Source organism: Pteropus vampyrus, unplaced genomic scaffold (assembly GCF_000151845.1).
Source record: "Pteropus vampyrus isolate Shadow unplaced genomic scaffold, Pvam_2.0 Scaffold62, whole genome shotgun sequence".
Classification (NCBI taxonomy): domain Eukaryota; kingdom Metazoa; phylum Chordata; class Mammalia; order Chiroptera; family Pteropodidae; genus Pteropus; species Pteropus vampyrus.
In genome coordinates, this window is record NW_011888843.1 from 6,470,219 (window position 1) to 6,483,086 (window position 12,868).

The 12,868-nt window shown below is 34.0% G+C and overlaps 1 protein-coding gene across 10 annotated transcripts in view; it reads left to right on the forward strand.

Annotated features, from left to right (window-relative positions):
• TCF4 (transcription factor 4) overlaps positions 1-12,868 on the forward strand; it is a 340,304-nt gene that overhangs the window by 2,068 nt on the left and 325,368 nt on the right. For 8 of the 10 annotated variants that reach the window (XM_023531161.1, XM_011361117.2, XM_023531165.1 and 5 more), the window contains exons 2-3: positions 727-818; positions 2,487-2,559. In XM_023531161.1, coding sequence (XP_023386929.1) covers positions 747-818; positions 2,487-2,559 — 145 coding nt within the window. In that variant the 5' untranslated portion in view covers positions 727-746. The remainder of the gene's footprint in view (positions 1-726; positions 819-2,486; positions 2,560-12,868) is intronic. The other 2 variants (XM_023531162.1, XM_023531163.1) reach the window with 1 other exon arrangement.

Sequence of the window (12,868 nt, forward strand, 5' to 3'; positions counted from 1 at the left end):
CATCTCAGTCCCCCCCACCCCAACCCCCCTACCCAGCAATGCTGCTACTTGAAGGGACCGATGACTTTGCCAAGGGCCTGACTTTAATTTTTACAATCCTTTCTTTCACAAATTAGGGTGCCGGACAATTACAGGACCCGACCCTCCACTCTGCTTCACCCCCTCCGACCCTGTCACCCCTCCCCCTCTGGATGTGTTTTCACTCCAGAGACGCTCATCTTTAATTTCTTTATAGCTACTTTGAAATGCAGGGGGGGGAGTGGTGTGTGAGTGTGTGTGTGTGTGCGCGTGTGTGAGTGTGTGTGAGAGGGTGGGATGGAGGGTGGGGGGAAAGTTGAGACCGGATCGTTCTGAGTAGTTTCTCTTTTCTCTGTGATCCATTCATTTCTCGCTCTACCTCCTGTTGCATAAAATGATGCGCTGAAGAGCGGCTTTTTTTTTTTTTTACTTCCCGGATTTGGTTTTATAGTGGATGTTAACGTTTTGATCGTCTCTTTGGAAATACAGTATCAATATCGCTTTTTTTTTTTTTTTGCTATTGCTGCCTATTACATCTTAAAAAACAAAACAAAACAAAACAACTCTCCTATCCCTCCCTCCTTTCACCTTAATCCCACCCGCCCCTACATCCCCACCCCCAACCCCCCCAGTCTCCAAAAATCCGATTGTGTTTTCTCCAAGGATTGGGACTGGATTTTCTGATTGCGGTTATTTCCATGTTTCTAGGTTTGTGTGATTTTGCTAAAATGCATCACCAACAGCGAATGGCTGCCTTAGGGACGGACAAAGAGCTGAGTGATTTACTGGATTTCAGTGCGGTAAGAAAGAACGGTGGAAACTAACAACAGCTGTGGAAAAAACAAAACAAAACAAAAAACCCAAACACTTAGCTAGAAACCAATAAAAGACAGAAATCATTTTTAATTGGCTGAATCCTTGGTAAATGAAGGTCTTTTTGATAAGTTTTTAACTACAATTTTTTTGGGGGTGTGATGGAAGATTCAAGCTTTTTTTTTTTGAAAGTCTAATAACTTGCCTTGAATTCTCTACCCACCAACTCCCCCCAAATAATGGAATCTCACCCCAATGGAAAGGAAAAACAGACATCCCCTAAAATGGTAAATCACACCTAAAACTTGGCCTTATCTGAACAATGAGAGTACTAATACTTTGCGCACAACTCATGTTATTTTATTTTATTTTATTTTCTGAACATGGAAAAGACAAAATAGGAGACCCAGTTGTCTCTTAAAGTTTTAAACTGACGATGCTTTGGATTAGTAGGACCTGTAGTTACCTAGCTACCTCCTTTCTTGGGATTCTGAATACTCATATGTATATGTTGAGCATACATTCTTTAGAGCCCTTTAGACTGGTTTAGTAAATTTCATAGTTATGAGATCAGTCAGTACAAAGCAGAACTTACACACTTGTGGAGTTTTACAGCTGTATTTGGTCCTTCTCCATCCCTTTGCTTCCCTTCCTCAAACCAAGTCTCGAACATATCAGGGGAATTAATTCATTTTCAATGTCAGATGAGTTTGGTATGAGATGCATTTGTAAAGCAAAATAAAAAGAATCCACAAAACATAAATAAAATCCAAACCGCCTTCTAAGTGGGGCTCTTTCATGTCGCTGCTGCCGCTGCTGCTACTGCTGCCGCTGCTGCTGGTGCTGGTGCTGCTGCTGCTGCTCTTTCTAGACCTTCTTTTGGAGAAATGGCTTTCGGAAGTTTTGCCAGGAAACAGAGCTCCAGGCAGCTTTGTAGCCCCCTTTCTGCTTGCTGCACTTTCTCCATTCGTTCCTTTGCTTTTTGCAGGCTCTGACCCAGGGAAGGTGCGCATTATCCACTAGATACGTGGAAGAAGAGGGAAACCAATTAGGGTCGAAATAAATGCTGGAGAGAGAGGGAGTGAAAGAGAGTGAGAGTCAGAGTGAGAGAGAGAGAGAGAGAGAGAGAGAGAGAGAGAGAGAGAGTGTGTGTCTTGCTTCAAATTGTTCTCATGTTAGAGATGAAATGAGAATTTAGTGCAGGTGGCACTTTTATTTTTATTTGGGTTCACATATAACAGGCAAATCCTATACGGGATGGAAATGGACATTGCCACGTTTATGGCCAAGGTTTTCAATATAAAGCAAACAACTTTTTTTCTTCTCCTTTGTAAAACTAGTGTTTTCTATAGAGGCTGCTGCCCTTCAGACTGAATCTTGATAACATGGGGACTGTGTTTGTTTAAAACATAGTAGCACTGCCTAATACTGGCCATCTAATGAACCTGAGGAAAAAGAAAGGAGTGGTGATGGGGTGGGGGGTGATTGGTAGTGTTGTGCCTGTTTTAGTTTTAAGTTGGATGGTGATGTATTTTACTATAACGAACCCTTAGCAAAAACTCTAAGTTATGTGGTGAGAGTATGAGAGATCATTGACAAACTCTGAAGGCACAAATGTCTTCTTTTCAACAGTAATATTTCTTTGTTTCTTTTAGATGTTTTCACCTCCTGTGAGCAGTGGGAAAAATGGACCAACTTCTTTGGCAAGTGGACATTTTACTGGCTCAAGTATGTAAATTCTTTTCTTAGTGTGTAGTGAAATGTTCTTAGCTGTTTATTCACTCATTGTATATTTTTGGCTCTGTTGAAGTGTTCTGAAAAAGTCATTGAAATTTTAGTCTGTAATGATATGGTTATTTCATTATCTATCAGTGGTATAACTTACACAAAATGTCATCTTTTGCAAAATTAAAATTAGGTCTTTTTTTTTTTAAATCATGGAAACTCTTAGAATTCCATCACTTAATTTAAAAGCAATTTTCTAATATAGTTGTAATCAAACATGTGAAGATAAGGCCAATGTTAACATGGAGGAATAAATTAATGTTCTCTATTTGAAAATAGAGGGGGGAAATCTAACTTTCATAAAAAGAGAAAATCCCTTGTAAGCAATATCAATTTTATTAGGTACTATGTATAATTAACCCTTTTAAGGAAATTAGCACTTAATTTTTCAGATGAATGCTGTGTAGTAAACCATAGCTGTAAATAGCCTCTTGCTAATCTGAGAGCTAAATTTGAATTCATTTGTATTTAAAATATCCTTTCTGATGCTTTAGCTGTTTCTTTTCCCTATGTGTTTATTTGTGCAATGAATTTTTGCTATATTTTAAGTTGCAAATTAGGAAGAACTTTCACATTTTATAAATGAAAGGTCTTTGGGTGATGCTTAAAAAAGACGTTAGCACTATCCACAAAGGAAACTGGGTGCGCAGTGATTGTCAGGCATCTAAGGAAGCGTTTTAATAGGGGGCTCTCTGAAGATCTCTTATTAAAAGTGATAACTGGAAACATATTTATTTAAAATGTATTTGTTGTTTTGTCCAATGAATTTCATATCAGAAAGAGGCATACATTGCTGCCTGTTATGCTTTAGGTTCAAGGCTTAAATCCATTTATGCTGGTTAAACAGCTGCAATATTTTAGTTCTGCCTATGGTACATAACAGTACATTAGACAGAGTACTATTCTTAAGTCAGACTTAAATGTTGACATTTTTTAGCTATGAGATGCCAGTGGAATTGTCTGTTAGTTATTGAATATAATCTCACATCTCTTAATTTTTATAGCAGTGAAAGAAATCTGTTCACCTTTGATTTGTGTAATTGATATGTTTTTTATAAAATTAATTGGTCATTTAAAAATTGGTCATTTCCAAATAAGTTACTTCTTCTGGTCACCATTAGTCTAAGAGAATTTTTGTCTCTATAATTTGATTTATAAAATATGAGATGGCTCTTTAGTTATATTTTATATTTTATTTTTGAGGGTCCACTTTGATTAAAGTATTATTGATCATATGTTTATGTTTTACTGTCCTGGACTTTATTATATTTTCTATTTAGTGACTTAAATATTTTTGTATTATTATATTTTCAAAATTTCTGTATTGTATTATTTGTACAACTTTAAAGTAAAGATGACTACAAGTGTCTCTCGTAGGAAAATTAATTTTTCATGTTAGACAGTATCCAAACAGTAACTAACTTTATCTGACCGTAATTTTTTCATGATTTTACTTAAGAAATGTATAGTTTAAATCTTGAAGTAGATTATGTCAGAAAGGTACAGAGACAGACTGCTTTCAGAATCAGTGCAAAATACTCTTGTATTTTGTAAAAACTGATGCATTTGGAGTAACTTAAATATATAAGTTTAGGTATGGCCGAATAAAGTGAGGTGATTTAAAAGCATGAAATTGTGTTACATTTAAAAAGACAACTGTGCATCTGGTCACTTTTCTATGTTCACATTTAAATAAAGTCCTGCCTATAATATGTAAGTGTTCAGAGGGAGTATAGGCTGAATAAGTATGAATATCTATTAATATATTTTGGTAAATGATCATATATTGAAACTTACACAGTTCTTAAGACAGTTCTGTGTGTGTGTATATATTTGTACACACACACACATACATACATATACATGCATATGTAAACTTACACAGAGATTTCATCCTTACTGAGACATTTATGGTATTTCTAATGAAGATACTATAATTATTTTTAAAGTGTCGAACTTTAAGTTACTTACATTTTACCACAGGTGTAATTGTCAGGCCCAGTGTTTACTTGTAAAGGTAAAAAGTGTAGTGTCTATTTTGTTCAGGCTGCTGGTTTGAAAATTCAAGGTATTCATCAATGCAGTGTGATAGTGATTAAAATATATAGGGTACAGATTAGAGTGTTGGTTTTTCTCATTCATACATATTTGAACACAGGGCTATTAGTGAAGAAAATGGCTTACAATTTCCACTAGATAAGATAAAGAATTTATCCACAAAGATAAACTTCTTTTAAAGCATAACAAATAAAAAAATCAGGAAAACTGCATTTTGCCCTTTAACTGGAAGAATGAACTAGCTAACTTTGAGAAGAAAAATAATGTTCTAAATTTACTTCAGGTTAATATCCGTTGTCCTGAGTGGACTCAGATGTCACTTTCATGGGTAGCTTTTGAAACTTGGGTCAAGGAATAAAAGATCTAGACTATAAGTAAACTGTTCCTATTTAGAAAATCAGCTATATTTTTTCAGTGAGGCATGATAATGTTTCATGTTTAAAGTTCCCAATAGCTTTTGATTCCATTAATATAGGATGCTCCATTGTGATTTGCAATGTGAGATTTAAATAAAGTGTGGCCATATTCCCTTTAATCTTTCATTTCACAAACATGGTTTTTCCTACCACCTTAAGAAATGGGAAGGCTGCTAGGGAGAATGGAATGTAACCTGAGCTACAGCCTGACATTCCCAGGGAGCATTTTTCACATGAAAGGCTTTTGTCAGCCCAGGAAAGGACCAGCAGTTTTTGTTTGATGTTTGCAGGTGTTCAGCAGAGAGCACTAAAACAATTCAGCCATGATAGTTCAGAGCTGAGATGACCTTAACGGGAGATTGGTGGGCTCTGGAATTATTTTTAAGAAATAGTTGTAATCCATATGGTAACTTATACAAAGGGATTTAATATCCGTTATATCATTGATCTTAAAACAAACTAAAAGCATCCACATGCCTGGATAATTGAAAAATTATTCTCATTAAAATATAGGATGGCAAAGTTACCAAAAGAAAAAAAAATGTACTTAAAGTCTGTAATTTATTGATGAACAGGGGTTTAATTCTCTAATATTACAAAAATACTATTTACTTGGTTACCTTTGAGTTTTTATAAGCAAAAGAGAAACATACTAGCTTTAGCATCTTATTAAAAAGTAATTTTTCGGTTGGGCCACTGAAATTATCTATATTCAAGAACAGCACTGGCCACATCTGTTACATGTATTTACAGTCAGTCTGTGATGGATAGATACTACATCTTCCTCCCTTAGTTTAAAAGTTGAACTTTTTTCCCTGTTACTGTTTAGTTTTACTTAGGTGTTGAGCATTTGTTAAAGATTGCCAAATGAATGGGTCTTTGAACAATTAAGAATAGTAGTAAAACAAACCACATTCCTGTTGTGGTCATTTTTGGAAGAAGAAAAACATTTTTTGTTGTTCATACAAGTTAGTTAACCTTTATCTACATGACACCAAAACGACACATCAATTTAGTAAATTCATTGAGAATAATTCAAGGGGTAATACTTTATCACAGAGGAAATTCAAATGGTCAGCATGCTGAATTAATTTTCATCCATACCAGTTTGAACTCATGTTTATAGCATGAAAAAAATTATCTCCCCTTACAGGTATTGAGTAGAGATTTTTAATACTGTGTGTGTGTGTGTGTGAGCGTGTATGTGTTTAAACAGCCTTACTATTATAGCACAATCCATCATGTTTGTGTGGATATTTGTAAAGAGCAGAGTAATTTAATAGGTTAAAAATAAACAAAGTGGTATTAAACCCATTATGTGAGGATCATGGAATTTGGGGGATAGAAACCCCTAGGAAATATACTGCCCGGTGCCTTCATTGTATAGCCAAGAAAAACTGAGGCCCAAGTTAAGGAGTTTCTGTGTCTTTATTTGCTATTCTTAAAAATCAAGTTTTGATTTGCTAATTCTCTGTAGCACTGCAAATCCTTTATTGGAATGACGTTGGTTTCGCTACTATGTTTCTGTAGTTTATATTGCTAGTAGAGTATCAGGGTTTGCCTGCTGATGTTTGTGTATACAAATGCTCTGCATGTGCATGTGCCCTTTGAATGCTTTTTAAGGTTTGGAGCTGAATTTTGGTTTATCGATCATTCTCTTTTGCCTGATCTTCCCTTTGACTATTTGCAAGATGTTAGATTGAGTAATAGGGTGTGAAAGCACATGGTACTGATAAAATTAAAGTGCTTCTTAATATGCCAAGTGATATACTATACACCTTATATTTATTGTATGTTTTAAATCTTAACATGAACCCAGTGAGATGCAAGGATTACTATGCTCAATTCATAGATGAGGCAACTGAGATTTGGAGATGTTAAACAACTTTATCTCAAGGCAGCCAAGGAATGAATTAAGTTTTAAATTTGGATCTACTAGCTTAATATCCTTTTTACACCACACACTCACAAACACACACAGAGTCAGGTATAGATTATTTTTTTTCAGGATTATATAGGGATAAAAATATATTATTGAGTCCTGGCATGCAGTACTATTCCTGATCTTTACATTAGATAAGCATTTTTTAAAAACATTTAAGATAATGATATAAACCATGCCCATCACTTTTCTTGCCTTAGTATCTGGATAAGCTAGCCTTCTAATTTATGTTGGGTTTCAGTGTGATTTAGTGTGTTTCTTTATTAGTATTGTTATTATTATTATTATTACAAAGAAAATATAGTAGATATTTTCAAAGTTGTGCTTTCATTGAACTGTAAATCAACAGTCTGCGTGGGTGGCAGCGAAAATATTTTGTTTTCAGTTATTTTTATGTACCTAATCAAACCAAAAGTTGAGGTAACAAAGACTGCTCTGTTAATAACTATAAAATAAAGATTTCCTGTCTTTAACTATAAAAGAAGTTTTGCAGTTCATTGTTAGATCTTTGAAACTTAATATCCAAGAACAATAATGCTAAATTCTATCAGCATCTCTAAAATAAGCAGTATTGAAGTTTTGATATGTCTATTACCAGACATGTGCTTAAAATGTTACGTTTTCTAAATTCAGAAGGAAGAAGCAGTACTCTATTTGACACTGACTTAAGTAAATAAAATGCATTAAACAAACGTGGGGATCCAAGCTCTGTTGAGACTGAAATGTTTAACATTTTTGACAGCATCAGCAAATTATCTTTACCCTACTATTGTAATGAGGAAATCACTTAAATAACAGATGAACAGCTAAGTCACATAAACATATATAATAGAACTATGTAATGAAAGTTTATGCTGTTAATTGCTCGAATCTGTCTTAAATGCTTAGAATCATGAAGCAGTAAAGACTGTCATATAAACAGTTTTGTTTTGAGCTTAAAATTATTCCTTTTTGCTTTCATCTGCTATGATAAACAAAGTAATTTTGTAAGCTTTACAGATCAAACATTTACTCCTAATGGTAAACTACATTTTATATTGGAAGTTTGCAACCTCGTCCAAGGCATACAGTTGAGTCCTGGTGGCCCCAGGCCTGTGATTTTCAATGTTTAGTATTATGATGCTATTTAGATCTGTTCCCATAAGCCAAGATAACAGATCTTAAGTTGCCTAATAAGGAACATGGTGTGTTTTGAAATGTTCTTCAGTTTACAAGTCTTGAACCAAAATGTTCTTGGCCAAACCTTTAGAATTTTTATCTATATATTCAGTAAGTCAGATCTTGCACAGACATAGGATCAAAATGAAGCTAGATAGAAACAGAAAAAAAAACTCCAAAACCTTTCTTTCTTTTTTTTCATATTTTATGAGCTATTTTGTATGACCAGGTGTTCTTCCAAGTTAGATAGTACTAAGTATTAGAGAAATTAAAGCACATCATACTTTTTTTTTTAAAGGTTGCTTTCGTTACTGGTACTCCTGTTATTATGAATAAATTTTTTTGAATTGACCACCAGGTTTATAAGCTTACATGTGGGTTATGCATTTTCTAAATCTGTGAGCCCACTTAGACTCAGCAGTAAAGTATACACATGAATTTCAGGTGTATACTTTGAGCCATATGTCTCACTGTTTATGAGAGAGACTTAAGAGAAGTAGCAATTTAATTTTTAGAGAAGATTGGTAACACTTTGTTATAATTAATATATATGTATTTTTTATGTCAGACTCACAGAAATAGCAAAAGTATTGAAAAAGGTTGTTATGTTTACTTACATTTCAAAAATAAATAAAGCCCAGTTAATCAGCATATTAAATATCCAGGTGTGTTTAAAATCAGTTTATGTGGATAAATTTCAAGGCTGTAAGAAAGTATTTTATTTAAAGGTGCAGCTACACTATTGCTCAAATGGATGCTTTTGTACTTTTGTGTGACAATTAACATTTAATGAATGACTTTCTAGACTGCCATTGGTGGTAATTACTATATGTGGTTTATTAACTGTGATCCATTGTTGGATGTGCCTGTATTGATTTGTTTTGCAAACAACTCTTCACACGTTCAGCAGTATTTGTGCATTAGTTTTTAAAGAACCTATTTCATTTGCTGATGCTGATATTGCCTCTAAAAATTTTAGCTAATAAATCCTCAGGTACTAGAATGTCTCTTTGACTGGAGTGATTTTAATTGAATTAAAAATACATCAACTTTTAAGCAAAAAAATTTTGTACTTAGATCTTCAGGGAATCCCAAAGAAACTATACATTATTGTTTCTCACGTAAATAATTTATAGAAATTTAGATTTATAGAAGATTTTAGAGTTGCTCTATTATTTTTGCGGCAAAGAGCCAGGGTTTAGGAGGGTTAAATGTCTTTTGCCCAAATCATACAGTTGGTTATTTGGCTATGATAGGACACAAATACAGATGTCCTGACCCACTGGTTAGGGACCCCATGCTGCTTTTAATTAAGGTTTGGACTCAATCCGTTGATATCAACTTTATGTTTTTTAAGAAGAAGAAAACTTGTATAATCTACCATTTCTAAAAAAATAATAAAAATTTAGACTGTGAGAGATGGACATTGTAATCCAGCTCACTTGTCATCACGTGTTCTAATTTGGCTAAGGCAGTTGACGAATAACTGTTAAAATGTATTGTGTTATTAAAAATAACACAGTAAGACCCATGATTAAATATCAGAGCTGTAATTTAATCTCAAGGGTTCTGGTGCTGTTCATAAACCATTTGGCTTTTTTTTCTGTAACAGATGACGTCAAAATACAGCTTGATTGAATTATGACCCTGGGTCACAGGAGCACCTGCTTGTGCTTCTCTACTTCATGGCCTGTCAGCATTTCCATTACAAACTTTTTTCTGCTTTGACATTTCTAACTTCGAGTAGTTAAACTAGACCGATGGTTGGCATATAAACTTTTAGTCCCCTGGGAAAAGACTATTTTTTCCAATAAAACAGAGAAGGTGACGACAAAGCCCCATTACAAAATACCTTTTAGGATGTTCTTCCTTGCTTTAATCTTCCATTAATTTAAACATTCCTTTTGGGGGTACTTAGCTGAACTGCAGGGCATCTAAATGGAAGGTTTTTAATCTCAAGTTTCTTAGGCCAAGTCTTAAATATAAGATAACTAGAGACTGTTAAACTAGAAAAAGATCTACCTTCTATGAAGGAGGATATTAAAAAGTGATAGCTCTGGACACTCTGGGTTTCATATTGTGTGACATGCTGACATGCAAGACATAGAAAACATGCAAATTGACATACCTTGTCCATAATTACTTTTATACTTAAGATGAGTATAAACGGATAATGAATGGTTTCAAAAGGTATATTTATTTATATACCTGGGGACTTTTGGCCAAGCTTCCGTTTTGCCCTTCGTGTTTTAATATGTAGGCAATGGAGATAGGATATTGTTTTTATCTACCTAGCTAGTTATTTCTCTACCTATTGTAATTCTTAAAGGGCTCGTCTAATATATATTTTTAGTACATGCTGTCTACAGATCCTTGTGTTAGTAATTATACCACATAGAGGGCTTTGTGGGAGATAAGTCCTGCTCCAAGAGGGCATATTTTCTGACAGGAAAGAATAGGAAACCACATTTATAATTAATACTGAGTCTCCAGAACACAAGTGTCATTTGTGTTGTGGGAGTTTAGATAAATAAAAACTGATGTCTTGCTGGGGGATAATAATGAAAGCCTCATAGAAAAATTGACTCTGATACCTGAAGGGGCGGTAGAATTTTGGCATGGAGGCATTGGGACAGAGCATCTGATATTAAGATCATTGTGGGCAGGCACAGAGAAAGGCCATTGTAAAGGCTGGGGTACGGAGAACGCTCAGGAGGAAAGAACACCTCAGCTCTGCAGTGGAGTCAGCTCTGGGCTAGGCACCTGCAGTGAATTCCAGGCAAACATCTGTCTTGGATGCCTGTTTCTTTTTTTCTTTCATGATTTTGGGATTTCTTTGGGGGGTTAGAGATTATAATCCAGTTCCTTCCAAAATAATATGTTTTTAATGGTAGTGTCAGGGTGGAAATTGAGGTTTTTATGTTCTCATTTCTGAATTCTTCCTGTTATATCATTCAGCAATCGAAATTTTCTTGAGCCAAAATGATAGTTACTTTGGTGAAAATTATTTATTTAACCGAATTCTGGAAATCTAGATTCTTTTCAGTGTTTGCTGCTAAATAGCTATTTCATGTTGACAAAGCGATAGAACCTCAAAGCATGCATCCTAAAACTGAAAAACAAATTTGAAACTCCTCAGTACACTTCAAGGAATGTTTTATACTATACTTAAAAATATTTCCGGATTGCAAAAATTCATCATAATTTTTATTATTATCACTGCCATCACCATTACCACTGCCACATCTTTTGGTTCTAAAGCTAGCAGGGAAATGTGATAGTTATTATTGCCATATAATATATTCTTAAATGCATTTTAAAAATGTTCCCAAAGATATTGTGACCTTAGCCAAAACTTAATAATGTTTGTAAAAACATTATAGAACGGTCATATATACCTTTGGATAAAAATCTATCACAGTTATATCACAAATAGGAAATATATATCTAAATATTATCCTCTCTTCAAGTATTGATGAGTTCAGGTTAAGGTGTCTTTCTCTGTGACCTCCAAGAATTTTAATGCGGCATGCGCTTCCAGTTTCCACAAGAAGCCAGTAATTCAATTGATGGTTGAAATAGGCTTAGGAAGAATTTATTAATAAATGATTGTGTTTGCTACAGTATATAAAAAAGACTTTTATGACAAAGAATTTTAGACCCATTTTTAAAAAATGTCAGTTACAAACCTATGTATTCCCAAAACTACTTCTGCACTTAAAAAAAAGGGGGATTTATATTGGACTGTTTTGCAACCCTCAACTTTAAACTCAGAAACAATTTGGTCATCCAGTGGTAATAATAATACAGGATTGAATGTACAATTTCATATATAATCCATTTGTAATTTTGAAAAGAAAAACCAAACAATATCAATTTCAATTCTTGTTCAAATAATAGTTCTTTGTTGTGTGCCTTCTTGAACATCATTGTCTACTGGCTGGTGTCCCATAACACTGAATCCTTTTCTGTTCTCCTGTGGGCACTGTGATTCTTCATCTAGTTACTTTTAGCCACAAGGTTAATTTTTCTTTTGCCATCTATTTTTCCCCTAATTTTGTTAACTCTTATTTTTCTTCAGTTTATCTTTTCAGCCCATGTAGAAATATTTCTCTTTTACATGGGATGTATGTTTGCATTGTCCCACTTCTGCAGGAATTCTGTACTTTACTCCTTAGTAATTTTGGTAGAATTGGATAAGGTGAGAAATACTTCCTAATTACTTTAATTAATTTTACTTTAAACATTCTGTTGTTGTGTAAGGTCTGATTGTTTAAAGAATGTTGAAAACTTCAGAAAAGTGAAAGGGACACATGCGTATCATGCTATATTTTTTTTCAGCGTGAATGTGTTTCACTGGTGTAGCAATTGAATTATTAAGAATTAGTAATTTTCATTTATTCATTTTTCTATACATTCATTCATTCGTTCAATAAATGTTTTTTGAGATTCAAGGTAAGTTACAGTGCTAGATACTATGGCGATACAGAGAAGAAAAAATTTCAGCTTTAGCATTGCAATTGGAGCACGACATTGCTGTTGTTTTGGTTAAAGTTCTACAGTGATTCAGTAGGAAAGTACTTTTAAAATTATTGATGTTGAAATATAGACTGTTTTAAAAGATACTTTTCAAATATAACTAAGTATAGACTTCATATTTCCAACTGAAACATAGAAA